The 27,782-nt window shown below is 60.1% G+C and overlaps 1 protein-coding gene across 6 annotated transcripts; it reads left to right on the top strand.

The window, feature by feature from the left end:
• Positions 1-1,015: 1,015 nt before the first annotated feature.
• MAST3 (microtubule associated serine/threonine kinase 3) lies at positions 1,016-27,723 on the top strand. Of its 6 annotated transcripts, none has more exons than XM_075078093.1 (29): positions 1,016-1,110; positions 4,034-4,065; positions 5,547-5,636; positions 13,086-13,174; positions 13,424-13,496; positions 13,673-13,693; positions 14,788-14,866; positions 15,426-15,583; positions 17,268-17,343; positions 17,971-18,180; positions 18,260-18,361; positions 18,917-19,049; positions 19,557-19,624; positions 20,019-20,104; positions 20,246-20,454; positions 20,790-20,928; positions 21,156-21,288; positions 21,399-21,564; positions 21,842-21,943; positions 22,222-22,344; positions 22,678-22,787; positions 22,905-23,050; positions 23,213-23,445; positions 23,557-23,757; positions 23,841-24,067; positions 24,184-24,306; positions 24,460-24,596; positions 24,797-24,978; positions 25,083-27,723. In XM_075078093.1, the coding sequence occupies exons 1-29, from the start codon at positions 1,072-1,074 to the stop codon at positions 26,126-26,128; spliced, it is 4,533 nt and encodes a 1,510-aa protein (XP_074934194.1). In that variant the 5' UTR covers positions 1,016-1,071; the 3' UTR covers positions 26,129-27,723. The 6 variants fall into 6 exon arrangements, with proteins under 6 accessions (XP_074934194.1, XP_074934198.1, XP_074934193.1 ...); XM_075078092.1 differs by lacking the exon at positions 1,016-1,110 and adding an exon at positions 3,646-3,861; XM_075078097.1 differs by lacking the exon at positions 5,547-5,636.
• Positions 27,724-27,782: the final 59 nt, after the last annotated feature.

Here is a 27,782-nt window from a genome sequence, read left to right on the forward strand (position 1 = left end):
TGCTGTGCCGTGCCAGCCCCTGCCACACTGGGCTGCACCGAGCCAGGCAGACTGTGCCAGCCCTGGGCCATCCTGTGTTGTGCTGGGCCATGCCGTGCCGTGCCAAACCCTGCCATGCTGGGCTGTACCGAGCCAGGCAGACTGTGCCAGCCCCGGGCCATCCTGTGTTGTGCTGGGCCATGCCGTGCCGTGCCAAACCCTGCCATGCTGGGCTGCACCGAGCCAGGCAGACTGTGCCAGCCCTGGGCCATCCTGTGTTGTGCTGGGCCGTGCTGTGCCGTGCCAGCCCCTGCCACACTGGGCTGCACCGAGCCAGGCAGACTGTGCCAGCCCTGGGCCATCCTGTGTTGTGCTGGGCCGTGCTGTGCCGTGCCAGCCCCTGCCACACTGGGCTGCACCGAGCCAGGCAGACTGTGCCAGCCCTGGGCCATCCTGTGTTGTGCTGGGCCATGCCGTGCCGTGCCAGCCCCTGCCACACTGGGCTGCACCGAGCCAGGCAGACTGTGCCAGCCCTGGGCCATCCTGTGTTGTGCTGGGCCATGCCGTGCCGTGCCAGCCCCTGCCACACTGGGCTGCACCGAGCCAGGCAGACTGTGCCAGCCCTGGGCCATCCTGTGTTGTGCTGGGCCATGCCGTGCCGTGCCAGGCCCTGCTGTGCTGGGCTGCACTGAGCCAGGCAGACTGTGCCAGCCCTGGGCCATCCTGTGTTGTGCTGGGCCATGCCGTGCCGTGCCAGCCCCTGCCGTGCTGGGCTGCACCGAGCCAGGCAGACCGTGCCAGCCCCAGACTGTGCCATGCTGTGCCATCCCGTGCCGTGCCGTGCCGTGCCGATGCTGTGCCGTGCCAAACCCTGCCATGCTGGGCTGTACCGAGCCAGGCAGACTGTGCCAGCCCCCGACCGTGCCGTGCCGTGCAGTGCCAGCCCCGGGCTCGGTGCTGATGAGCGTCCGGTGACGCGGCGGAGCCGCTGGGCGGCGCCCCCGGCGCACCGGGCGGCGGCGGCGGCGGCGGGGCGGACCGGGCGCACCGGGCGCACCGGGCGGAGCGGGAGGCGGCGGCGGGCGCAGCGGGATGGACGAGCCCAGCATCTTGCGGCGGCGGGGACTCCAGGTGCGCACCGGGAACCGGGCACGGCGAGCGGGGCACCGGCGGCGGCGGGGCGGGGGCGGGAGGGAGCCGGGGGGAGCCCAGATCCCGTGAACCTGGGGTGAGGTGGGTGCTCTGGGTGCGGGTCTGCAAGCGGTGGGTGCTGCGGGGGTGTGGGGTGGGTGCTGCAGGTGAGAGGTGGGTGCTCTGAGTGAGGGTGTGCAAGGGGTGAGTGCTCTGGGTGAGAGGCGGGGGTTCTGGGTGCGGGCGAGATGGGTGCTGCATGTGCAAGAGGTGAGTGCTGCGGGTGAGAACTGGGTGCTCTGTGTGTGCAAGTGGGTGCTCTGTGTAGGAGTTGGGTGCTCTGGGTCTGCGTGAGCAAGAGGTGGACGCTGTGAGCGAGAGGTGGGTGCTGCGAGTGGGAGCTGGGCTCTCTGGGTGCTGTGTGTGCGTGCAAGGTGGGTGCGCGTGTGCAAGAGGTGGGTGCTGCGTGTGAAAGATGGGGGCTGTGCGTGTGAGAGGTGGGGGTGAGCAGCGCGTGATGGGTGGGACAGGAGCCAGGCACCCAGCACCAGGAGCGGGGCAGGGTACGAACCCCAGCCATGCCGTGGGGTGCTGGGGGTGGGGGTCACCTGCCTGTGCAGGGGCTGGGGGCTCCCATGGGAGTGCTGTGGTCCCTCCAGCCCAGGGCACATTGCCAGTCTGTGCCAAACTGCTGTGCCAGCACCAGTTTGCCCCTCCAAGCAGCTGCCCTCTTCATCACCCTGTGCTCCTGCCCCCGGCAGACCGAGGGGCACCCATCCTCCCTATCCGTCCCGCACCCCCTCCCCACAGGCACCCCAGCACCCACTGCCATGTTTGGAGGGGTGATGTCCATGGCCCCCCCGGCTTGCAGAGCTGAGCTCTGAGCCCAATTTTCCGGTTGACCTCAGGCCTCCATCCCCATCTGCAGAAGGGAGCCGCAGTAACTGGGGGGCCCAGCCTGAGCTGTCTGGGTGGTTGGAGGATGGCACGGCATTGCCTTCATCCGAGCTGGCAGCTCCGCAGGGCAGCCGCGCTCCGCCGCACACTCAGCCAGGGATGGAGCCCTGCGCGGGAGCTGCCTCCCCACCGACGCACCCAGACAGAGCCATGGCCGTGGGGTTCAGGGCTCTTGGCCGTGGGTGTCGCTCCCAGCAGTCCCTGGGGACAGCAGACCCCCGGGGCCATGGCTGCACACCCGCATCCCCATGGCAGGAGGGGTGGGAAGGGGCTTCCGCCAGGGAGCTAATCCCGAAGCACTGAGCTGTGATGCCGTCCCTGATGCCATCCCCGATGCCATCCCTGCAGGGATCGGCTGATGGTTAATCCTGGCTCGCGCTGGGACCTGCTGGTGGGAGATGCACCGTGCTGGATGGGTGCATCGTGCACCCTGTGGGTGCTGACCCTGTGGCACTGCCCCACATAGGTCCCCAGGGCCCTCGGAGGATGCTCTTGCTGTTCCTGGGGGTGCAGCATGGCCAGAGAGCCCCTGGCAGCGATGGGTGGGGATGCTGCACCGTGGGGTGGGGGTGAGTGTGGGGGACAGGGGTGTCTGTCCTCTCTCCCACTGTCCCATCTGCACATGGCTGAGCAAGTAAAACACTTGGCGTGACCCTCCTCTGCCTCTCCCTCTGCTCAGGGGCTGGTGGCCAGCAGCGCAGCCGTGGGTGTGGGTGGGTGTCCAGGCTGGGTGACGACAGGGCTGGGTGAGGGTACTGGGGGGCTCCTGCTCCACACAGGGACCCTGCATCCCCTTCCCCAGCCCAGCCATGGGGTCACCCAGTGATGCTGTGTGCACTGAGACACCCACACCCACCCTAGGGACCTGTCCACTGCACCCACACCGCCCCCCAGTGCCCACGCCACCCTAGGGCAGATGCACACCCGTGGGCCCTGGGGGCTGGCGAGTCCCTGTGCGCCCAGGCATGATGTCACCCGTTGCCATGGTGATGCTGCTGCATCACTGCGTTGCAGCGTGCCCCAATCCAGGGATTTCCGCAGGGGCTGAATGGTGTGGGCAGCAGGACGGGGTGAAAGCACTCCGGGGGATGTGGGGTGTATGGGTGCTGCTGCATGCCCCCACATGGGTGGCAGCAGCCCCTGCCCACGTGGGGAATGTGTCTAAGCTGCTCAAGGGTATGGGGCTGGCGGGCACCGGTGGTGGGCACAGGATCAGGGCAACGATGGGGCATTAGCCAGCTCATGCACCCGTCGCGTGTGCCAGCACCCCGCGGCATGCCAGGGCACACACCGGCCCAGTCACGCCGTGCCCCTCGCAGCGTGCCAGTGGGATCTGTGCCGCTCTCTGTGTCCTGCCCGGTGGCACACGGGTGAGCACTGGGTCTGTGCCGGAGCCAGGCAGTGCCTGCCGCACCAGGGGGATGGCGTGGGCCAGGGTTCCTGTCCGCACAGCTGCCCTTTGTCCTGTTGCACCACCTGCGAGCAAACAGCTCTTGCAAGAAATATTCCCAGCAGCTGGAAAAATAAACAGCGTGGGGGCTGCCAGCTGCTCCCCACACCTGGGGTCGGGGGGACAGGGTGGGGGACAGGGTGCAATCACCACCCTGGGGCCATGCTCCAGGCAGGCAGCTGGGTGCTGCTCCCACTCCGCCACCCTCATGCCCTCGCTCCCGGGCCTGGCCACAGGGCCACCAGCCCTGGGGACCTTGGAAGGAGATGTCCCCTTGTGCTGACGCCAGGTGGGCATTTTGTCACCCTCACCTGGCATGGCAGAGCCACAGCACCCGCGGCAGGGTGAGTGGGGACCAATCCTGCGGTGACAGCCTGGTGGCAGGGGCCAGCTGCAGGCAGTGAGGATGCTGCCAGGCGTGTGACCATGGCTGGTGGGAGGTGGGGGTCCCATGCGTGGGACACCCCAACACCTGGGGCCACCCTCTGACCCTGCTTCTCGCTTTTCTCATTGCAGAAGGAGCTGAGCCTGCCACGCCGAGGAAGAGCGTAAGTCCCTGAGCTGGGCCACCCAGGGCACGGGACGGGGTGTCACCAGGAGGGACACGCTTGGGGATGCAGCACCGGCACTGCGGGGGGCAGCAGGGACAGGTGGCGGGTGACACTGGGGCTGTGCCCAAATCCAGGATGGCATCGCTGTGTTCTCTGATACTGGTGGGACCTGATGTGCGCATGCTGGGGTGTACTGGGATGTACTGGGGTGTGCTGTGCTCTTCTGCAGGTGTATTGGGGTGTTCTGGGGCGTACTGGCATGTACTGGGGTGTGCTGTGCTCTGCTGCAGGTGCATTAGGGTGTTCTAAGCAGTATTGGGGTGTACTGTGGTGTACTGGGATGTGGTAGGAGGCTGTTGCGAAGCTGTGCTGGGGTTGTGTTTTGGAGTGCACGGGGGTGTTTTGGGGTGTTGCGGAGGTAATGCAGGGGGGTCTTGGCGCTAGGCTGGGGCTGTCGGGGGGATCACGGGGCTGTGTGCCGGGGGGCACCAGAGGGGCACTGAGGCCGTACTGGGACTGTGTTAGACATACACTGGAGGGGCACTGGGGCTGTGTTAGGGATGTGCTGGGGCTATACTGGGCCTGTACTGGAGCTGTGCTGGGGCTACGGTGTCGGATCCCCGGTACGGATTGGGTCTGCCGCTGGGCCGGGTCGGGGGCTGCCGTGCCGGGCCGTGCCGGGCCGTGCCGTGCCGTGCCGTGCCGCAGGGGCGGGCCCGGGCCCGGCGGGCCGAGCGGGGAGCCCCGGTGGAGCCGCCGCTGCCGCCCGCCCGCGGGAGCCGCCCAGCGCGGGGGCAGCCGGTGCGGCGGCGGCGGCGGCGCGGGGCGCGGAGCGGGGCGGCGGCGGCGGCATGAAGTCGCGGCGGGACAGGCTTAAGATCCCTTCGCTGACCTTGGAGTGAGTTGGGGCCGGTACCGGCCCCGGGGGGCGGGCGGCGGCGCCCCGGGGCACCCCCATCCCGGAGCATCCCCCATCCCGCTGCATCCCTCTCCTGGACCATCCCCCAACCCGCTGTATCCCGGTCCTGGACCATCCCCCATCCCGCTGCTCCCCTATCCCGCTGCATCCCTGTCCTGGACCATCCCCCATCCTGCTGCACCCCCATCCCAGTCCATACCCATACCGCTGTATTCCTGCCCCCAGGCCGCCGGTCCCAGCCTTTCCTTCCACATCCACAGCCCCACACCCACAGCGGTGACCCCCTCCCCTGGCAACACCGGACCCCTGGGTGTCTTCCCCCCCCAGCCTTAGACCCCGCAGTGTCCCTGCTGTCCCCTGCGCTCCCCCTCCAGCTCTGCCCCGCTCCCCACTCCCTGCCCTCCCTGGCCCCCCGGCCCTGGGTCCCTGGCTCCAGCCTTTGCCCCCTCTGCTCTTGGACCCCAGCCCCCTCCAGACTCCCCAGGCCAGCCGGGAGGCTGTGCCACCGGGGTGCCCACCAGCACCCACTGACACCGCACCGGCACGTCTTGCCTTGCAGCTTGTCTCCGAGCAGCCAGAGCCCGACGCTGCTGAGCCCCTGCAGCCCCTGCAGCCCCTGCAGCCCCTTACTAACCCTGCACCCCTGGAGGTAAGACGCCCCCCAAACCCTCCCCAGGCACCGCAGCCACTGGCTCTGGGTCAAGAGGGACCGAGCAGGGAAAGGGGAGAGGTGGAGATGCAGGCAGCAAGGCGGGTCCTCCCCAGCATGGAGGCCCCAGGGGGCCCCAAAAGCAGCACTGTCTTCTGCGTGGCACATAGGGCAACGTGGCCGGGGTCTCTCCAGCCCTGTGTGCCCCAAAAGCAGCCTGGCTGTGCTGGTGGGCTACCAGCTGGTCCATTTTGGGGAGCCCTGATGGGAACGTTATCGCCATAGCTTGAGCTCAGGCCCTGAGCATCCTCGTTTGGGGGGGGGATCACCTCAGAATCAGGGCAGGTTATTGTGGTGGGAGCAGGGATGGTGCCTTCCTCTTACCCATCAACCTCCCTCGTCACCTCTTCTGCTTTGCCAGTGGCCCCCACCCAAAATGCCGTGAACCCCTTGGGATACCCCGCCGGGTGCTGCCGTCACAGAGGCGGGTGGCCAGACCCTGCAGCACGTGCCGGCTGCACTCTGCCCTGGGGACAAGGTGCAGTGGGTGCACTGGCACCCGGCGGTCACACCCCGGCCCCGTGCCCCACAGCGCCTGTGGGGCAGAGCTGTGGCTTGCCTGGCACCCATGGGTGACAACATGTGCCTCCGTCGTCTGCTGGGGGGAGCGGCTGGCACTGGGCGAGAAGGAAGCAGCGGGGAGCTCTGCCGCTGCTCAGCAACCGGCAGAGCCATTTGTTGCGGGCAGGCAGGAGCCAGGGCGCTGCCTGCACCCTGCCTGCACACGGGAGTCCCTGCCTGCTGTGCCCCCTCCGTGAGCCCTGACTGGCCACCCCTTACCCGCAATGACTGTGGCACGTGGGAAAACAAGCGTGGCCACGCGATTGCTCAGCTGAGGCCTTGGGGAGGGCGTTTTTGGGATGCTCGGGATGGGGATGAGGATGACAACAGGCAGTCTGGCAGCACCCCTGGGCGTCTCCATGTGCTGGTGTCTCATCCAAATCCACCAGCATAGGGATTTCTGGCCGTGGCAGTTGCCGGCTGCCACGCGGCGAGCATGGCGATGCCATGCCATGTGGCTCAGGAGGCTCCGTGGGCCCCAGCGTGCTGCCGCATGGTGTTTTGTCACCGTCACTAAGGAGGATGGATGTCACTGGGTCTTTGCTCGGGATCTCCCCGATTAAATGTGAAAGCCGGCGTGGGAGGGAGGTTGCGGGGCAGTGGGGCGCTTGCCGGGGCGCTGCCGGAAGGTTGCCCTCCGAGCACGGTGTCCCGCGGGTGGCAGGGTGCCGTCAGGGTCTCCCCAAGGGAGACCCAGGCTTTGTGGCCACCCCAGCTGACTTTTGGGAAGGATTTGTGCCCCTCCAGTGCACAAGTGATGGATGCTGCATCTCCATGGTAACTCTGACCCCATTTTGGGGTGCTACACCATCTCTACGATAACCCTGACCCCATTTTGGGGTGATGCCCCAACTCTATGCTAACCCCAATCCCCCATATTGGGGTGCTGCCCCATCTCCATAGTAACCCTGACCCCACTTTGGGGTGCTGCCCTGTCTCTATGGCAACCCTGACCCCATTTTGGGGTGCTGCCCCATCTCCATGGTAAACATGGCCCTGTTTTGGGGCGCTGCCCCATCTCTATGGCAACCCTGACCCTATTTTGGGGTGCTGCCCCGCCCCTATGCTAACTCCAAGCCCCCATATTGGGGTGCAGCCCCATCTCTATGGCAACCCTGACCTCATTTTGGGGTGATGCCCCATGTCCATGGTAACCCTGACCCCACTTTTGAGGTGCTGCCCCGTCTCCGTGGCAAACCTGGTCCCTATTTTGGGGCACAGGCCCATCTCTACGATAACCCCGACCCCATATCGGGGCGCTGCCCGGTTTCTATGGTAACCCCGTATGTCCCCCCCCCTCCTTTTGGGGGTGCTTCCCCCGTTCCCATGGTAACCCCGGCGCCGCCGGGCGGGAAGGGGCGGGCGGCGGCGGGAGGCGGCGGCGGCGGGAGCCCGGCCCCGGTCTCGGTGCCAGCCCCCGGCGCGGTCCCGGCCCCGCGCGTCCCCGGTGGCGCCGCTCGGCCGTGCCGGTGGATGCGGCCGGGCCCCGGCGGGGCCGAGCCGCCCACGATGTCGGACCCGAGCTGCTGGGGAGCCGCCCCGGCCGGTTACCGGGGCCAGCAGGCCGCCGGCGCCCTCCTCCAGCGCTCCAAGAGGTACCGGGCGGCGGGGGCCCTGCACCGGGGGGGGGGCCTGCGGGGGGGGGGGGCACCCCGGCGGGCGGGGGGGGGTGGGAGCTGTGCACAGGGGTGCGTGGGTTGGGGGGGCGGGGGGGGGCTTTGCAGCGGGGGGCACCGTCGTCCGTGGGGTGCATGTTGGGGTGCACACCGAAGGGCGTGTTTGGGGAGGGTGTCTTTCCACCGAGGGGGCACCCCGGGGTGCGGGGGGGGGGGGGGGCCTGTGCACTGTGGGGGTGCTCACTGGGGGTGCATGGGTTGGGGTGTCTTTGCAGCGGGGGTGTGATTTGGGGGGTGTGTGATTTGGGGGGGGCTGAGCACTGTGGGGTGGGTGGTTTGGGGGGGGGGGCTGTGCACTGAGGGTACATCCTTAGAACCCCGAGGCTGCCTGGAGTGGGTGGGCTGTGCACCGAGGGAGGGGGTATGTTGGTTGGGAGCCCAGTGCCATGGTGGGTGCAGAACTCGGGGTCCTGGGGCATTAAGGGATGCACGTTTTGGGGTGCTGTGCACCAGTCCCAGGGGGGTGTGGGCTGGGGCTCTTTGCAGCAGGCACATGTTGGGAGGGGGGGTCTTGCATGCACAAGGCGGGAAATACCCCTGTTAGCCCCTGTGCCAAGGTGGGCACCACACCGATGGGATGTGTCCCATACAGTGACATGTCCTGAGCCAGGGTGAGGGTCCCCAAGGTGCCCGGGGGGTGGGAAGGTGCCAGTCCCCTGCAGCCAGCCATGGACAGGACTGCTGGGGGGGCAAAGGGCTCAAACACCCTTTGGCTGTGGGCTGTGTCAGGGGCTACTGCATTAAGAGGTTGTTAGCGGGGCTACCCCAGCTCTCCAGCTGCAACACCAGGCTTGGCACAGGTAAGAGGTGGGACATGTCCCCAAGGAGGGGGACAGGCAGCACTGCTGGGCTTGAGAGAGATGCAGCGAGCACCCACTGAGGCCCCCGGGTGCAGGCGGTGGAGGCTGGCACCTCCATCCAGCAGATTTGGGATGCTGTAGCCAGCCCAGGCATAAAACCTTTCCATGGCTTTACATAAAAAAGGTGTTTAAGACAGCGCGGAGGCAGAGGGGAGATACTCCCATTGTGAATGTCTTTTAATATTACTGTGGGCTGGCACAAAGCGACACGGTTGCTTAGCAAATTAATCCATCCAGCGCTGAATCCCAGCCCTGGGAAGGTGCCTGCTTCTCCCAAACTGCGGGTATTACAGCTGCCGATGCACGAGGATGGCCAAATGGGACCCTTAATAAATAAGAAAAGGCGTTGGATGGGGTTTTCGAACCTGGTGTGGCCGAACCAGGGAGGCCCTGGGAAAGATGTATAATTGGAGAGATGATCTAGGCAGTCATCTGTCTCCAGCTGAGCGTGATGAGGCTGTAATTCTCATGAAGGACAGAGGATTTTCTCTTCTTTCACCAGTATTCCTAGAATCCATGGCAAGAACCGGTCTGGCCTATTTTACAGTGGGCAGAAAGCATATGGTGTTATTTGGTGGGATTAAGAGGGCTGAGAGATCCTAATTTCCCATGGGGGGATGCTGAGATGGCTGGCGTGGGGCAGGATGGCTGGTGGTTCGGGAGCTGATGGAGCTCTACTCCTCTGTGGATGCTGCCTGTGGCTGTTCACACCTCTCACACCACAGAAAAACGTGCCAGCATACATAACCGTACATGACAGGTACCGTTTCCTACCCACTGATGGGAAACTGCGGCACAGGCATGTGTAGGGATGCATCCCAAGGAGCAAGGCGGTTTCTTCAGGTTGTTCTATTTCAGTGCAAAGAAATAAATGTCTTGACATGACTTGGTACCCCACGATTCACTGCAGGGATTTGGGCTTTTGCTCTTGGGAGGTGCCCGGCGCGTTGCTCACTGCTTGGGGGCGGGTTAATAAGAGCATCTGCAGTGCCAGGCTTTCAGCTGGGGTGGGAAGAGAGGCCAGGGCAGCTCTGCGGAGCGATGCTGGGTTCCTGGTGGGGTTGTGAAGATGTGGTGGGGTTGTGCACGGCCCATGCCAGGCAGCGTGTTGCATTTCACCATCCAGACCCTGGTCCCCAGCCTCCCCCATCCCAGCCTCCCCCATCCCAGCCTCTATCCCCAGAGGCGGTCGAGTTCAGGGTCATCAGAAAGCCATGGAGAAGAAATGTCATGGAGAAACTTGGGATGCAGCTACCTGGTTCAGCAGGTTTCAATGTTAAACACAAACTTATCCCACTGGAAAGCAATTTTTCCAGGACATGGTGATCCACGGCACTTCCCCAAATCTCCAGGCGCATGAATGCCGTGCGCCGGTTTGGGGGATATGGAGGCAAAATATTGTCCACAGCCACGTGAAGAAGGGAGCTGGGAGTGCCGACTCGTGCTCTTAATCACGCAGCCGGGAGTGGAGCCGCCTGCTTGTACTTTGAGACTGCGCCCGCTCCCTTATCAGCCTGACCCTGCCCTTGCAGCCGCGCTGCTCCCACCACCCTGCACTTGCTTTGCCCCAAACCGCCGGCTCTCTGCCTGGCAGTCACCCGCCGGCGGTGCCCTGCACCGGCCTGGCGTCTGGTGGATGATGCTCTACCCTCCTGGGAAGTTTTAGGGGTCAGATTCTGCAGGAGAGGAGCGGGACGCTGCAGTCCCCATCCTCCACTCCGTGCATTTCCAGTAACGGCCCTGCCTACGGACGGGTGGTTTTAGTGTGACCGTCAGCATTGCACGGAGCTCACTCCTTGCCAGCCAACGCCCCTCGCCCAGATCATGGCGGAGCCATTTGCCGGTTAGAGACATCGGTGCTGCACTGGGCAGCTGGATCCTGCCCTTCCCGCAGCTCGGAGGAGGCAGCCTGCAGGAAGCTGCCAGATTTTCCTCTGCCTCCTGCCTGCGGACGTCCCAGCCATGCCATGCTGAGGCTGGGTGCTGGTGCGGGTGTCAGCAGGCGGTGGGAGGTGCCAGTTCCTCCTTGCAGGCAGCCTCGGGATGGGTGACACATTATTTTGCTCCAGGCTTTGGGGTCACACCGGCTGTCACACACTTTCCGCATCCTTTGAAAAAAGTGCTGGACAGCAATGGCAACGCCGAGGCAGCCTCAGCATGAGCAGCACAGGAGATGCTGACAGCGATTTTCCACTCCATTTTTGGTACCCATGTGCAATTAGGTGATGGAGGCAGAGAGGGCAGCAGCCCTAGCTCCCGCTTTCAGGGCTCAGCAGCTCATCTCTACCCTGAGGCTTGTCTCTAGCCCGAGGTTTCCATGCTGTGAAGGATGGGAACCAGCTGTAGATGATGCATCAGGCAAAGGGGGGTTAAAGTGGCGCAAGATGGTTGCAGAGCTGAGGGTGGAGCGCACGGAAACAGGAAACATCGGCCTCCCTCTGTGTCACCATTACTGGAACTTGGTTCGTTAAAGGTTTGTTTTCAGTTCCAAAATGAAACCGAGCAAGCAGGAGCGAGCCCCTCATCCCCTGGGATGTCCCCCACCGCAAAACACAGGTGTACGTGCACCCCAGTCCCTGTGGCAGGACCGAATGGTGAAGCAACGCCAAAGCCGGCTGCTCTTTGCAGCCCTCCTGGTTAATAAACCTCTGCTCGTGCCTCTTCGGTGGCAGAGTAGCTTTGCTTGCAGTGCCTCGGTTTCCATCCGGCACACGGAGCCGGCGGTGGCAAGAGGCTGTGGTTTGCTCTTGCTTCGGGGCTGCTGGGCTGTGAGTGTGCAGCTGTAGGTGCTGCAATTGGTGTTTAAGCAAGAAAAGCAAATGGAGGGGCCAGGCAGGGGCAGGAAGGTGCGGGGGGGAGGGGGAAGGTTTCTGCCTCACCCCTCGGCATCACGACGCAGCTCAGGTGCTGAGCAGGAGGCTCCCAGCCTCCAAAGCTGCTGCAGCTCTGGGTGAGCTCAGGGCAGTCAGGGGGTGCATGTCGCAGGGACCCCTTGTACCGGGTGCAGGGAAGGTGCAGCTGACAGAGGAGGGGTTTGGGGGGGGGGCCCTAAAGAGCCTCCCTGATCGCTGGCTTGGCCGAGACCTTCAGTCTCGAGCAGAAGAGTTGGGGCTCCTGGTTTTAGGGTGAGAGCAGGAGGAGGCCCACGGCAGGGGAGATGCCAGCGGGAGGTGACAGGGTGCCAGGCATTGCAAGCACAGCTCTGAGCACGTGTTGCCGGCGTTGGCTCTGCATCGATGCCGTGTACATGTCTGGAGGGACGGCGTGTTGCGAAACGCTGCCCTTTGCACCCCGGATACCGCACTTGCCGTTCGCTTCTGGTTTTGGGTTTCGCCTTGGGTTCATCCTCTTTATTTTACGGGTATATCTGGCCACGGCATGATGTTAAACAACGTCCTTCAATTAGTGGCATCCGTGCGGGTTCCTGTCTCTAGCCTGGTGAGGAAATTCAGCGTCGCCTTTGCAGAATTTGCAGCCTGAGGAAGCACAGACAGAGGAAAGGGGAGGTCGTCTTCGCGCTTGCACGTCAGGTTCTGCACCGCACTGTGGATATCTGCAGTTTCCTCTCTGCAAAGTGAAAGAAAACTTAAATGAGCCCATCGTATTTTAAATGGGGTTGAAATGGGCTGCACAGGGCGGGAGTGGGGCTGCAGCATCCCTGTGGGCAGGTGGGCTTTTCAAGACTGGGCCATGCTTACAAGGCAGCCTTGGGCTCGGCCTTGGAGAAGGGCTGAAAGGAAAGGAAAAAGGGAATTCCTGCAAGAAGGACTGAAGTCTTGTGAGTTGGGAGGGTGGGAAGGGAGATGGCGATACGGAGACCCGGCGCTTGCGGACTTGGCCTTTCGGTTGTTCCAGAGGAGCTGCGGTGTGGGGGACCACCAAGCATAGGGAGGTTTATAGGAACCGGGAGCATTTTCCTTGCAATGGAACAGATCAGGTTGTGGTCACTTGGTATTTCCATCACTTCCTCTTTTTACATCCCTTTTTCTATTCCCACCCTCGGCCCGTTGCCCAAGGGGTTGCCTGCTTCTGCCCTCCCCAGCGAGCCAAAACCAGAAGTGGGACCTTGACGAGATGGTTTGTCATTAAAAATAACCCCGTTGGCCCTTCGCCAGCAGCAGTGAACCAGGGACCGATCTTCCCTGCTGCAGGAGATCTGTAATCGATGGGGTGACGGCAGCCGTGTCCCCTGGCACAGGGGACCACATACAAGTGGACCAGTACGTGCCCGAGTCTGTCCAGCCCTGCCTGTCTTTTGCTTCCCCAAATTATTCCTTCTTTTTCTTCTCTAGTTGCCGAAGCAGCAATAGGAAGAGCTTAGTGGTGGGCACCCCCTCTCCGACCCTCTCGCGGCCTCTCTCCCCTCTCTCCGTGCCGACAGGTAAGGGGTGTCCCAGGGGATGCGTTGAGCATTTCTCAGAATTACCCAAATATTTTGGAGGGTAACTTATGCTACTGCAGCACCTTGTTAGCAGCAGTGGGCCGGCTCCTGGCCACGGGTGCCTTTTCCAGGAGGGAATAGCTTGGGAAGTGATTTAGCCCCTCTTTCCCCTGAAGGAGCAGCCTGCAGCACCCCAGGCATTGCGCCAGGGTGGGTATTGGGGTGACTTTTCCCCCTTTCTCCCTGCAGCTGGGAGCAGCCCCTTGGACAGCCCACGCAACTTCTCCGCCAGCACCTCCATCAACTTCCCCTTTGCTCGCAGGTGAGCTCCTGGCCCCCCTCCCACACCATTAATATTGAGTAATAATTATAATTCACCCGCTCGGACTGTTCTGTTGATCTCAAGTGGTTTGTTCTGGCTTTCTTTGCTTTTTTTCTCCCTGATTTTTGGTCTGGTGTTGTTTGCTCTGCTGTGACCGGTGCCTCCCACTATCCCAGCCATGCTCCTCGGACTGACAGGCGAGTACCGGGCACGGGCTGGGGCTGCATTCTGGGGAGACGTCTGCTCCACATCGGCACAGCCCTTCTTTGTGTGCATCCCTGGGCAGGAGATTTTGCTCTGGCACAGGGCTCCCTACAGCTCCGGGAGCAGAAATATCCCTGTTCCCATCACACCATCCCCAGCCATGAGCTCAGCCCCAGCTCAGACCCGCTCTGGGCGCTCCCGATGGATGCTCAGCAGATGTCCGGGGACGGGTGCTTGGCCAGGTCCCCATGGAGGCAGATCTTGCTGCATCCCCTCCCCAGCCCGCGCTGCTTGAGATGCAGACGCCAAAATGCTGTTTAAATCGTTAATTAATTGCACACGTGGGGATGGATGGCTGATTTTTAACCCATTATTCATCACATGGAAAAAAGCTGGAGGCTCACAGATGACTTTCACACTTGGGACAGAGTGAAAAGCCAAATTGCAGGGCCGGGGGTTTGTGAGCCTGCCGGCGGTGAGGGCACACGGTGGCGCCGGTGCCAGATCCGGCACCCTGCCAGCTCCCGCCGTCCTTGGCCCCGCACAGGAAACGGCGGCGGAGGTGAAGGGCCTCATCTTGACCTGGATGTTGCCCCATCCATTAGAAACATCTCCAAGAGGAAACATTCGCCTACGTATGAGCGGTTGCCTTCCTGTTTATAACCAGGCTCTGCTCCGCGGCGCCTGTTGTCTCAGGACGGGTCTTTAGGAATCCCAGTTTCTTATAGAACAAAGTCCCAGAAGGCTGAATTTTGCTCTAATTAAAAATCAGATTCTCATGGGTTTGGGGTTTTCTTTTCCATCTGAAATGAATTCGCCACCCAGCCAAGCCCCAGCGCTGCTCATTCGCAGGGACCCTGCTCACTGTCCCCATGGACACCTGCATGCCAGGGTTGCAGAACAGCCCCCCTCACCTGCAAACCCCTCTCATTTCACCCAGTTTCAGTCCATTCTGACAAGAGGTTTCAGGACTTTGTTATTCGAGCCAAACCTGCATCCTCTTCCCCATCCTTATCGCTCTGACATCATTTATTTGCATTTAGATGGGTTTTTTTCCCGTATGTGATCGGCATGCTTGCACTCGCAGGGCTGATGGCAGAAGGTGGTCACTGGCTTCGCTACCCTCCTCTGGCTATGGGACCAACACCCCCAGCTCCACTGTATCGGTAATGTTTGTTTTCTCATGGCAGCAGGCGAGAAGAACCCAAAACTGCTTGATATCTAGTGAAATGCCCTCCAAGCCCCGCAGCGTCAGTTCCTCCGTTCCTAAAGAACCATGTGTTTTAGCTGCATCATACTTTCCAAATGTGCTTTTAAGAAAGCCATCGAGCTCAGCTAACAGCTTATAGCAACCCTGGGCGTTACAGCATCCCTGCGTGTCATGGGTCGAGTGTGCACAGGGTGCATCCCGACTGTGCAGAAGAATGGCCAGGCAGGAGCTGCTCGGGATGCTGTGGGTACAAGGGATGGGCTCAGCGGAGCTGGGTTAAGTGGGAGAACAGCAGGGAGGGCGGTTTGGAGTGGGAGTGGGCAGTGCAGACCTCACTGGGCTGGCCTTGCCACCCATATTTCATGTTACCGAGTGCAGAGCATGCTGCCCATCAGTGTTTCCAGCCTCCTAAGAGGCTCTGAGGAACATTTTCCTCGTGGGCTTGCTGGTTTCCACCCCACTGCCAGGAAGCATGGATCCATCTCCTGATCCCCTGCATCTCTCTTTCTTTCCAGTCGTCTTCATCCTCCCAGGAGCGCCTGCACCAGCTGCCGTACCAGCCCACCCCTGACGAGCTGCATTTCCTTTCTAAGCATTTCCGCAGTACGGAGAGCGTCATGGGCGAGGAGGGGCGGCACTCGCCCTGCCTGCGCCCACGATCCAGGAGCCTCAGGTACGGCGCCCGCTGTGGGGAGCAGCCCCGGTGCTGCCGGGATGATGCACCCTATGCCGGCGCATACAGCGCATCCTCTGCCCTCTCGTGAGCTGTTCCTGGGATGTCCTGGTCCTGCTAAGCCCGTCCCAAGGTGTTGACCCTGATATGGGTTTTGCCCTCGCAGGGGAGTGGAGCGGCTACGGCTTGAGGTGGTCGATGACCCGTCCCTGGAAATATTCAAGGTCCAGTTGGACGGGGCTCTGAGCAACCTGATCTAGTGGAAGATGTCCCTGCTCACTGAAGGGGGGTTGGACTAGATGACCTCTAAAGGTCCCTGCCAACCCAAACTATTCCATGAGTCTATGATTCTATGATCCTAAGCTCCATGATTTTGGGCGTTAGGGTCTGGTTCTCAGCACCTTCCTGGCTGTTGGGATGTGGCATTGCTCTGCTGGCAACAGATGACACCTGAGAGTCAGGTTTCCTGGGGCTGAAGCTGGAGAAAGTGGGATTCGTTCCAAAATAGTTGGTTTGCAGCTTCTTGCTCAATTGTCTCAAAGGTTTTGGTGAACAGAAACGCAAGCGGTGGCTGTCCTTGCAGGGCACGGCTGGGAGGCCGCTGGCCTGACGTGCCGTTAAAAGGTTAAAAATCCCATTTCTGGGCTTGGGTTGGGAAACGTCACCTGTGTTTGCTGGGGCTGAGCATCAGCCTCTGCAAAAAACAAGGAGCGCAGGTGGACAGGCATTTACGGGCTGGAGAGAGGAAAGTTTGGAGAGAGCATCGAGCCAGTGGCCTTAGCATTATGTGAGCTGACCCTACAGACCTGCCAAGTTCCGCGTTGCTGCTCCAAGACCATGTCCCACACAAGGAGCCGGACGTGTTTCCTCTTGTCCAGCACCAGGAGCTTGTGCTTTTTACAGGGGATGTTTCAGTTAAATCCTCTTTTCCCACTGAAAAAGCTCTTTGCACCGGAGGCAGAGCCATAGCCCTGTGTGTGGCCGGCTGAAATTTCATTAAAATCAGATTAATTATCTGACAGGGTTTTGTAGGTGGCGAGGTTTTCACCGAGGAGGTGCCAGCTCTGCAGTCGGCACGGCAAAGGCAAAGGCTGAGCTGGGGCTGGGCTGGGGCTGGCTGTGAGCAGTCTGGGTCTGGTTTTAATCACCGCATTTATTATATAGCAGTTAATGAGTTGCTGGTTGCTCCTGGGACTTGCTTTGCATAAAGGGATCACCAGGCAGGGGCCTGAGAGAGACAGCCTCGGGTGAGGGTAAGAGAGAAGCCTAGTTTGATGAAGGTCCCTGCATCCACCACGAGGTTTGGTGGGGTTTTTTGCTGGTGAGCTGCAAAAGGGAAACGATGGCGAGAAATTGTGAGATCCAGAGGAAGGAAAGGATGAGCTTGCTCTTCAAAGCCAAGTGACTGATGCAGCAGCCCCTCAGCTCTGGATTTTCAAGTGACTTGAGTTTGGAGATGTGAGTCTGCAGGAGGCTAATGTTCCCTGGACCAGGGCCCTCCAGATCCATGCATGGTCAGAGTGGTGCTGCTGAAGGTGCTGGCCCAAGGCTGATGGCTCCACTCAGGTTAACTTGGGATCAGGAGTCAGGAGGAGGAAACAAATTTCTCTCCAGGGGTAGTAGCTATTTGCATAGATGTAAATGACTTGGACCTCATAACGCAACTGGTTTCTTCCTTCCACAGCCCTGGACGGACGAGTGGAATGTTTGATAACGAGGTTGTGATGATGAACCATGTCTACAAGGAGCGGTTCCCCAAGGTAACTGCTGGCATGGGGGAGGGTGAGCACGTTAGTGTCTCCGCGGCATCCTGACAGCATCTTCTCCAGAACAACCTCTTCTCCGTGCTGGAATATAGAATGCATGGGTAGATATACCAGGGGATGTTGGAGGACACTGGAAATGTGGCCATGAACCGGGGAGCCAGGTCTGCATCATCACACATGCAGGCAGGGGTCTCTGGAGACTTTGGTGGAGCTTTTGCAGCCTGATGGAAGCTGGCTGTCAGGTCGGGCCAGGATGTGCATGTGGATATTGGTGCTGTGGGAGGTGGTAGCATGATCTGGGCTGGCCAAACCCAGCGCAGGAGGTGACAGCATGGGATCTGGGCTGGCCAAACCCAGCGCAGGAGCTGACAGCATGGGATCTGGGCTGGCCAAACCCAGCGCAGGAGGTGACAGCATGGGATCTGGGCTGGCCAAACCCAGCACAGGAGGTGACAGCATGGGATCTGGGCTGGCCAAACCCAACGCAGGAGGTGACAGCATGGGATCTGGGCTGGCCAAACCCAACACAGGAGGTGACAGCATGGGATCTGGGCTGGCCAAACCCAGCGCTTGGTATGGGGGCACGTGTTTCTAGGCATCACCATCCATTCTGCCTTGCAGGCCACGGCCCAAATGGAAGAGCGTCTGCAGGACACCATCACAAACTTCTCTCCAAGCAGCACTCTGCCACTGGCAGACGGGGTGCTGGGCTTCATACACCACCAGATCATTGAGTTGGCCCGCGACTGCCTGGCAAAGTCCCAGGGAGCTCTTATCACCTCCCGCTACTTCATGGAGCTGCAGGAGAAACTTGAGAAGATGCTCCGAGATGTGAGTATGAGGCACTTCCCTGCCCACTCATCTCCTGAGGCCACCGATAGATGCCTGGCTTCTGTCTTCCCTCTGGCAGGCTCAGGAGCGTTCGGAGAGTGAGGAGGTGAAGTTCATCGACCAACTGGTGAGGAAGCTGCTGATCATTATCTCCCGTCCTGCTCGCCTTCTGGAGTGCCTGGTAAGACATGGCAGCTCCTGATGTGCCTTCCTTCATGGTCTGCACCTGCCCAGAGAGGAGGCTTTGCCTCTCCAGGTGGACAAAGACCATGAAAGACAAGGCATCTTCTCACCACCTTGCCTGGTCCACCATAGGAACTGCTGCTCCTCACCATCCTGGCCAGGCTTTACCAAGGAGCTAAGACCATTCCCAGCATTAAAGGCAATTCTTGGAGGGGAGAAGCTGTTTTTTCCTAGCAGAGTAGGGAGATGTGAACTTCTTGGCAAGCTTTCTCATCAATTTTCAGGGTTTTTTTAGCTGTTGCACTGAATTTCTAAAGCACTCACCTTTGTGCTGTGGTTCCTGCAGCTGGAAGAAGGAGCTTATGGGGCTTCATTTTTTTTCCATCAACCCTTTACATTGGGAATGATGGTAGAAACAGAGCAGAGCATTTAGCTTTCTTCTGCAAGCATCCAGAGCCTGCCCTCAATTACAGATATCACCTGCAAGGCTTAGAGGAAAGGTTTAACTTTGCGAAGTCTTGCTCCTCAACTGTTCTTGATTTTCCCCATCCAGGAGTTTGACCCAGAGGAGTTTTACCACCTTCTGGAAGCTGCAGAAGGACATGCCAAAGTTGGCCAGGGAATAAAGACCGATATTCCCCGATACATCATCAGCCAACTGGGGCTTGTCAAGGACCCACTGGAAGGTAGGGAACCGCTTGGGTTGGTGTCCCCGAGGTCTGCAGCGGGATGTGGACTCCCAGTTTGGCCACTGGCAAGCGTGAACAAGCACTGGGAGGTGACAGGGACACCGCAGGGCTGAGCTGGTGTCATGGGGTGGGTCACAGCAGGATGAGGACGGTGTCCAGGTCTCCCAGCCAACCCCACATCACTCGTTATTGCTCCCAACACGTTCAGCAAAGCAGATTAAGCTCAAGAACGCTTAATCCATAGGAAGCCACGGCCTTGGGGGGGAAGCATAATCCCTGAAGAACCCAGGAATGACTATGGGAAAAAGAGAATTATGTAAATGTTTAACCTTGTGTTGAACCTCTTTACGCCATGACCTGAATTTCTCTGTGCAATAGCTCAAGCAAATCGTGTGGCTAAATCCGCGCGGGATCTCCCAAGTTTGGAGGGAAAGTGGTTGGTGGGGGGTTATTTTCGTGGGGGTTGAGCGTGAAGAAGGTAAAACCCATCCCTGTCTTCTGCAGAAATGGTCCAGCTGGATCACTTTGATAGCGGGAACACCATCACACCGGAGAACGATGACACCTGTGAGGTGAGTGTGGTCCTACCTGCATGTCTCACCTGCTGCCTCCAGCTTCGCCCTGCCTCACCCCACACCAGAGCTCCTTGCAGCAGCTCCTCTGCTATCTTAGACTGGGAGGGGTTAATTTGGGTTGTCCCCAAGGGTGACTGCTGTATTCAGGTGTAATATCTCACAGTCCCTCAACTGGCTTCTTCACTGGACAGAGCTCAGAGTGGGCCCTTGATCTGCAGAGCATCTTGATCTTCTGGTTTGGGGTTTGTGGCTGGAGAGGGCTCAGGGAGGGATGTCCTATGGCAGCAAGGAGCACTTGGAGGTGATACATGGTGGTGCTCGGTGAATTCCTGCCTGCACTCAGAGCACCGGCACGCCAGGAAACATTGGAAACCTTCCGTGTCTTCTTCAGAGCCAGCCTTCAGCCACCGCTCCCCGGAGGAAGCCCTGCGAAGGGGACTTTGAGACCATCAAGCTGATCAGCAATGGGGCTTACGGGTAAGTTGGGAAGTTCCTAACGCTTGTCTCCATCTGTAAATGTCTCCAGAGTCCTCCCTGTCCAAGCACCACCATGCTGCGTAGTCAGTCCTGGTGGTTGGAGGACATGTTTTGAGGTCCAACCATTTCACTCTCTCTTAGGGCTGTGTACCTGGTGAGGCACAGGGAGACGCGGCAGCGCTTCGCCTTGAAGAAAATCAACAAGCAGAACCTCATCCTGAGGAACCAGATCCAGCAGGTGTTTGTGGAGAGGGACATCCTCACCTTCGCAGAGAACCCCTTCGTGGTCAGCATGTTCTGCTCTTTCGAGACGAAGCGACACCTCTGCATGGTGATGGAGTATGTGGAAGGTGAGAACAGGATTCAAGGCTGGGGGGAGGGGGAAATACCTATGTCTGAGCACTGAGGACACCACCTGGACGTGTCCTGCCCTGCTTTGCTCCAGGGAGTGGAGGGAAACATGAGGAGATGCTTTGGTGATCCTGAATCTCACCTTGATGAAGGTGGTGGTCATGCTCACCTAGAAGAGCATTTGTGGCCCATGCCCAGGGATCAGCTCTGCTCCGAGGAGGGATGGGAGGAACTGGCTGGGATGCTGCTTGGCAGGGGAGGCAGCATAGGCCTGCCCGATGACCTCGCTTCCTTCTCTGAGCCCCCATGCTCAGGAGGACCCATGTCCCCACAGGGGGGGATTGTGCCACGTTGCTGAAGAACATGGGCCCACTGCCTGTAGACATGGCGAAGATGTACTTCGCTGAGACCGTTCTCGCACTCGAGTATCTCCACAACTACGGCATCGTCCACAGGGACCTCAAACCCGACAAGTGAGGACGTGGGTCAGGTCTGAAAAAGGATGGGGTTGGGTTTGGGTGGGGGTGGGAGAGACTGATCCAAGCGAGGATAAGGCAGAATGAGGTCATGTGTTCCAGCGCCCAAAGATCTGGTTCTGTGCCATTGCACCAGGACCAGAGGTCTTGGGGTCCAGCTGGTCCAGCCCAGATCTCCCCAGAAGCAAATGGCATCATCACGGGGCATCTGTCTTCTCTTGCAGTTTGCTCATCACCTCCATGGGCCACATAAAGCTGACAGACTTCGGTCTGTCAAAGATCGGCTTGATGAACATGACCACGAACCTCTACGAAGGGCATATGGAGAAGGACACTCGGGAGTTCATGGACAAGCAGGTATGAGGTCCTGCTCTGTTTGGCCAATCTGCCATCACCAAGGACCAGGATAGGCTCAGGACTTGTTGCAAAGGTCATTGCAGAGGCGTCAGCCGCTGCTTTGCACGCAGGTGTGTGGCACTCCAGAGTACATCGCCCCGGAAGTCATCCTCATACAGGGCTACGGGAAGCCCGTTGACTGGTGGGCCATGGGCATCATCCTCTACGAGTTCCTCGTGGGCTGCGTCCCCTTCTTTGGAGACACGCCTGAGGAGCTCTTCGGGCAGGTCATCAGTGGTGAGTGTTGGTGGCAACTTTGCTCCTCGGTTCGCGCTTCCCAGCAGTCATGGCTCATCATTAACACGCAGAGAGCTTCATTCCTTCATTTCATACTCTGCTGAATGGCAAGGAGGCTCCTCAACCTTTGATTTCCCAGTTTGGAAGGATGCTTTCATCTGCTGCAGCTCCTGGGGGACTTTCCTCTTCCCCAGAAGTGACTTCTCCTGCGACCTCGCGCCGTCACAGCCCCCGTCATGTCCAGCCACTCCAAACTCCTTCTCCTTTTTCCTTGCAGATGAAATTATGTGGCCAGAAGGGGACGAAGCTCTTCCTGCGGATGCCCAGGACCTGATCACACGGTTGCTGAGACAGTGTCCCCTTGAGCGCTTGGGCACCGGTATGTGTGGCGGCCCCAACACAGTGCTGGGGGGGCGACCTGGCACCCTAATTCACGCCAAGCCATTTTCTGAAACCAAAGCGTGTCCTGCTGCGTTGAGGATGCTCGGAGGAGGTCCCCTTCTCTGGGTTCGCCCCAGGAAGGCAGCACAGGGATCTGATCCATCCTATTTTAAGCCATTTGCTCTGCATGGAGGAGAGACCGTGCCATTTGGGATGGAGGCAGGAGCATCCCCAGTCCTGCCCTGTCCCCCTGACGCAGGTTTCTCTGCCTGGCAGGGGGAGCGCATGAGGTGAAGCACCATTCCTTCTTCCTCCACCTGGACTGGAACGGGCTGCTGCGGCAGAAGGCCGAGTTCATCCCCCAGCTGGAGTCAGAGGACGACACCAGCTACTTCGACAGTGAGGCCAAATCCATCCCCTTTTCCCCTGCCTCTGCCGATCCATTATCCCAGCTGCAGGTCGGATGCTCCCGCGGGAGATGAAAATCTCCTGCGTGAAATCGGTCACTTTACAACCAAAGTCGTGAAACAGATGCAATCCTGTTTCCAGGCTGCTCAGCCTTACCAAAACCCCTACTTTCTCACCCCAAAACATCCCTGGGATTTGGAAACGGGTTGTCAGCCACAATACAGCTCCCGTGGCTGCAGGTCCCACCGGAGCCATGCGGGCAGGCAGGATGCAGTGTGTTGCAGGCAGCGTGACAGCCCTGCCTGCTCTGGCTCTTGCTTTCAGCTCGCTCCGAGAGGTACCGCCACTTGGATTCGGAGGATGAAGAAACCAACGATGAGGAATCGTCCGTGGAGATCGGGCAGTTCTCCTCCTGCTCCCATCGCTTCAGCAAGGTGCTCCAATCCCTCCTCCAGTATCCAAAATGATGGGCACCACAGCTGGCACGGTTGTGCCGGAGCACCTGGATTCCCGAATTTCTGCTCCTCGCTGACCGCTCATCTCCTCCTCAGGTGTACAGCAGCTCCGAATTCCTGGCGGCTCACTCCAACCTCAGCCTCTCGTCCTCTGATCGGAGTCAAGGCGAGGACAAAGAGGAGCGATGGGACAGGCACTCGGGAGATGAGGACAGGAGCCGGCTGGCGGGCACAGAGCCTCGGTGCGTGGTGAGATGGGGGATGCGACGCTAATGGGGGTTTGTGCTGGCACCGAGGGTTTGCAGAGGCATTGGTAGGGTGTGTCCTGGGGTCCTGCAGCGGCTCAATGCTGTCCTCTTCACCCATCTTTGGTTGTCCTGAGCCCTCCTGCTCTCCCTGCGCAGGCTCCGCTCCTGGACGTCCTGCAGCTCCACGCCATACACCTCCCGGCACGAGCGAAGCCGCAGCCCTGCCGCGCTGCCCAGCACCTACAGCCTGGACACCATGCCCAAGTTTGCCTTCTCCTCAGAGGATGAAAGCCCTTGCGTGCCCTCCTCCAAGCCAGAGAGACCCAAGTTTGTGCTGGGAGACCCCGATGCGGGGACCAGTGGTGCAGCAAAGCCGACGGCGTTATCCGGTGCGTAGGCTGCAGGCGCCAGTGCGGGATGCTCTGGGGGCAGCCGGGGTCCTGCACGGTGCGGGGTGGTTTCTCCATGTCCCCAAACTCTCCCTCTTCCCCTCTGCACAGCTGATCTCGTCAGCCTGAATCGCATCCGCCTCCGGAGCAACAGCACCGGCACTAAAAACTCAACTCCCCGGGGCTTGGAGCCAGGCGGGAGCCGACGGCTGAACAGCCAGAAGGACATGCCGGATGGGCAGAGAGCCACACGGGGTGGCCGTGTCCCCAAATCCGCCTCAGTGTCAGCCCTGTCCCTCATCATCACATCAGGTCTGTGTGCTGCATGGTTTATCCTGCCGGATGGCAGCTGCCACGTGATTTTCCTGGGCTAAGCTGGCTTCTCCCGCTTGCAGACGACTTCAGCGGCGGCGCACTGATGAGCCCCATCTCCCCCCACTCCCTCTCATCCAACCCATCTTCCCGTGACTCCTCCCCGAGCCGAGATTCATCCCTCACCATCACCAGCCTGCGGCCCCCCATCATCATCCACAGCTCGGGCAAGAAGTACGGCTTCACCCTGCGAGCCATCCGCGTCTACATGGGGGACAGCGATGTCTATACTGTCCACCATATGGTCTGGGTATGTGGCCTGGGCTCCACGTGGGGAGGGACCGGCAGTGCCAGACACCACGTTTCCTGATGGGAAAACCCTGGGAGGAAATTTAGGCTTGCATCTTCTTGGTCTTTTGATTGCAGAGTGTGGAAGAGGGGAGCCCTGCGCAGGAAGCGGGGCTGAGAGCGGGCGATCTCATCACACATGTGAACGGCGAGTCAGTGCTGGGTTTAGTTCACCGGGACGTCGTGGAGCTGCTGCTGAAGGTAAGTGACTGGCATCACGCTGCTTGCCCGGCTGGGCCCCAGCACCGGTGCATGGGTCCTGCGGCTCCCCGGCATCGCCTCCACCGACAGCTGAGGTGGGAGCTGGTTCAGAGCCGGTGCATGGACTGCAGCAACTCATTTTCTGCTCCCCAGAGCGGGAATAAAGTGGCCCTGCGGACCACTGCCCTGGAGAACACCTCCATTAAAATCGGCCCCGCTCGGAAAAACAGTTCCAAGACGAGAATGGCACGGAGGAATAAAAAGAGCAGGAAAAGGGACAGCCAGGACAGGTGGGTAGAACTGGGGGTGGGGATAAAATGGCATTTGTCTCGGCGTGTGCCATACCGGGGGGGATGCTCCAGCTCTGCCATACTGGCGATCCAGCAGGGTCCAGTCCTGCCAACGCCAGCTTGGCAGACTCGGGGCCATCAGCTTTAAGGAGAAGACGAGGCTCTTCCTGGCTCCACCACCTTTGTCCCCCTCCCCGCAGGAGAAAAACCCTTTTCAAAAAGATCTCCAAGCAGTCGTCAGTCCTGCACACCAGCCGCAGCTTCTCCTCCGGGCTCCATCACTCGTTGTCCTCCAGCGAGAGCCTCCCGGAGTCCCCCACGCACAGCCTGTCCCCGGGGCCCCCGACGCCCTGCCGCAGCCCTGCTCCCGACCTGCCCCCAGGTACCCCAACCTGCGGCGGGGGGCTGGATATTAGCTCCGGGCATGGCGGGGATGCCATGTGTCCCTCCATCCCTCGCGGTGACCTGTTTCTCTTTGTGCGGCAGATGCTGTGTCCCCGCAGAGCACCTCTCCCTCTTCCAGCACCCCAACGTCACCCGCCGGCCACGTGCGCCCCAGCTCCCTACACGGGCTGGCACCCAAACTGGGTGGGCAACGCTACAAAGTGGGACGTCGCAAATCCACCAGCAGCATCCCCCCCTCACCCCTCGCCTGCACCCCTTCCTCCGCTCAGCGCCCACCTTCTCCCCAACGCTCCCCATCTCCGCTCCCAGGGTACCCCAAAACCCCCCATTCCTTCCAGGGCAAGACCCTATCCCCCCCTACCATCGTCCGGCAGAGCTCACGACCCCGCAGCGCCGACTGTCCCCGCTCCCCGCTCCTCAAACGTGTTCAGTCGGCCGAGAAGATCGTCACCATCCTGGCAGAGAAGAAAACCAGTGGCGGCCGCAAGCTGGGGCTGGAGATGCCTGCGATGGATGGTGAGGCCGTCGGGGATGGCGAAGCACCAGCGTACCCCAGGGAGCATGGTTATCACCCCACTGGCTGCCGGCTGGGTGACAGGCACGACCGGGACCAGGAGATGGTGGTCATGCGGCGCTTGAACCTCTCTGAGCGTCGGGACTCCTTCAAGAAGCAAGAAGCAGTTCAAGAAGTGAGTTTCGATGAGCCAGAGCCAGCGCCGGCAAACGAAGACGGCAGCAAAAGCGAAGCCAGGCAGGGCGCAGCTCTCTGGTGCGGCAGCACGGCTGGCACAGAGCCGAAGCCAAAGCCCAGCCCGGTCCCGCAAATTGCGGTGCAGGGCTCCGAGAGCGATGAGCAGGAGCCAGCGGCAGCCGAGTGGGAATGCCAGGGCTCCTACCCCATCAGCAACACCGAGCGGCCGGATGGCGGCGTCTCCTCGCTGCACTGGGATGGATGCAAGCATCAGGACCGTGGCTCCCGGCAGCACCGGAACTGCGGGGAGAGAGCAACTGGTCACCGGCAACTACCGCGGGTGCCGCCGGCACTGCCGGCACGGGGCCAGGAGCCAGCGGGGGCTCAGCTCCCAGCACCCCGGGGCAGCACGTGGAGTGGGGCCAAGCACGCCTGAGCCCCACGCTGCACTTGGGGATGGTTCAGGCTCCCCGTGGCATCCCACCGCCTCCCTGAAAAAACCCATCCTGCGTGGCGTATCCATGAGATAAACATCCCCGGAGCCGTTTTGGACATGGGCGCTGGCTGGGCTGGCTGCGCCCTGGCACTTCGCCTCCCCTGAAGGCCTTTTGTACTCCCCGAAAGATGCTCATATTTTTATAGAGATGCGGGAGCTTTTCCGGCGGCAGTGTTTGCCCAGCAGCGCCCCAATCTTTGTGTATAGGAGGGACTTGATGCAAATATTCGTTAATTAATTTATTACTTTTATAAGCTAAATGGGCAGTGCAGGACCGTCGCAGGGTCCGACAGGGCCCTGGGGGGTCCCAGGATTTTCTGTGCGGCTCCCAGCTCCCAGCTGGATGACACGATGTTTTCTAACCTTGCGAAGACCCACTTGCTTTTTCCCCACTTTTAAACTTCAGTTTTAGCTGGAAACACCCCAAATCTCCTAAGAAATCCCTGTCAGGGGGGTAATTGTAATATTAAAAAAAAAAAAAAACAAAACCCCAAACCCACATCAACATCTCCCAAATGCTGGCGGTCCGAGCTGGGATGCACGTGGGTGATTTTATGTGCATATGGTTCATCATATAACGATGCATATCATTCATTTTATAAGCGTATAGTGGATGTAGAGGTTTTAATTTTTTTATTTGGAGCCTTTTGGAGCCACTCGGCTCCATTGGCCCTTCCACGTGGGAAAAGCAGAGACCTCCCCATGGGGTCAGCAATCAGATGTGAATATTAACGGGATTTTTAGGGTCGGTTTTTGCTCTTTGCATTTATTCTACCACCACATCCCACGGTGTTCATTGGTTGGTACATGCAGACGTCTGTAAAAAGCCAGTATCCCTAGAAGCGCCTGTGCTGCTGCTTCATTCGTAATTTGGAAATTTCACCCCCCTGTCGCTTTTAATCTAACAAACTACGGCTCAACATGTCATTTCCCCCCCCCATTTCTACTGTTTTCTATGATATAAATGTTTCCATTTGATAATGCATGTACTGGCTTTTCCACCCGCCGCGGTTTGCCGCCCCGGTGCTTTGAGCACCGTGCCAGCGATGGGGGGCCCGTCACTGGTGTGATGAACCCCCTGCCGTCAGGCATCGCTGTGCCCACCGGTGAGTGCGTCTCCTACCCCGAAGCAGCCGGTGGATTCTTTTTTGGCTGCGTGTTGGATTATTTTGTGCACGTGCGGTTTGTGCCAGGCTCCGTATCCTGCTTCTCCCCCCGTTAAACCAGTAACGTTTAACCCCCCCAAAATGAGCAGCCGGAGCTGCTCGGCGTTTCCTTTGCTTCTTCCTCCGCCGTCTGTATTAAGGTCTCAGGAAGGCAGCGGGGTTTGGGGGAGACACCAGGCACCCCGTGCCCACCAGCACCGTGGGAAGTGGGGTTCAGCCACGCACCGGTGACACAGATATGGCGGGAAAAGGATTTTTTAATGGGAAATGTCTTAAAAGCCAAGGGGACTGTGTCTTCCTGCTCAGCGGCCGGTTCTGTTCTTGCCTTTGGGAAGTTTTATGTTGTATTAAAATTGTTCCTTGCAATGACCTGCGGTGTGGTGTCTGCAGCCAGGGTGGGCTGGGCTCAGCACTGCTTGCATGGGAGC

Source organism: Phalacrocorax aristotelis, chromosome W (genome assembly GCF_949628215.1).
Source record: "Phalacrocorax aristotelis chromosome W, bGulAri2.1, whole genome shotgun sequence".
NCBI classification, from domain to species: Eukaryota; Metazoa; Chordata; class Aves; order Suliformes; family Phalacrocoracidae; genus Phalacrocorax; species Phalacrocorax aristotelis.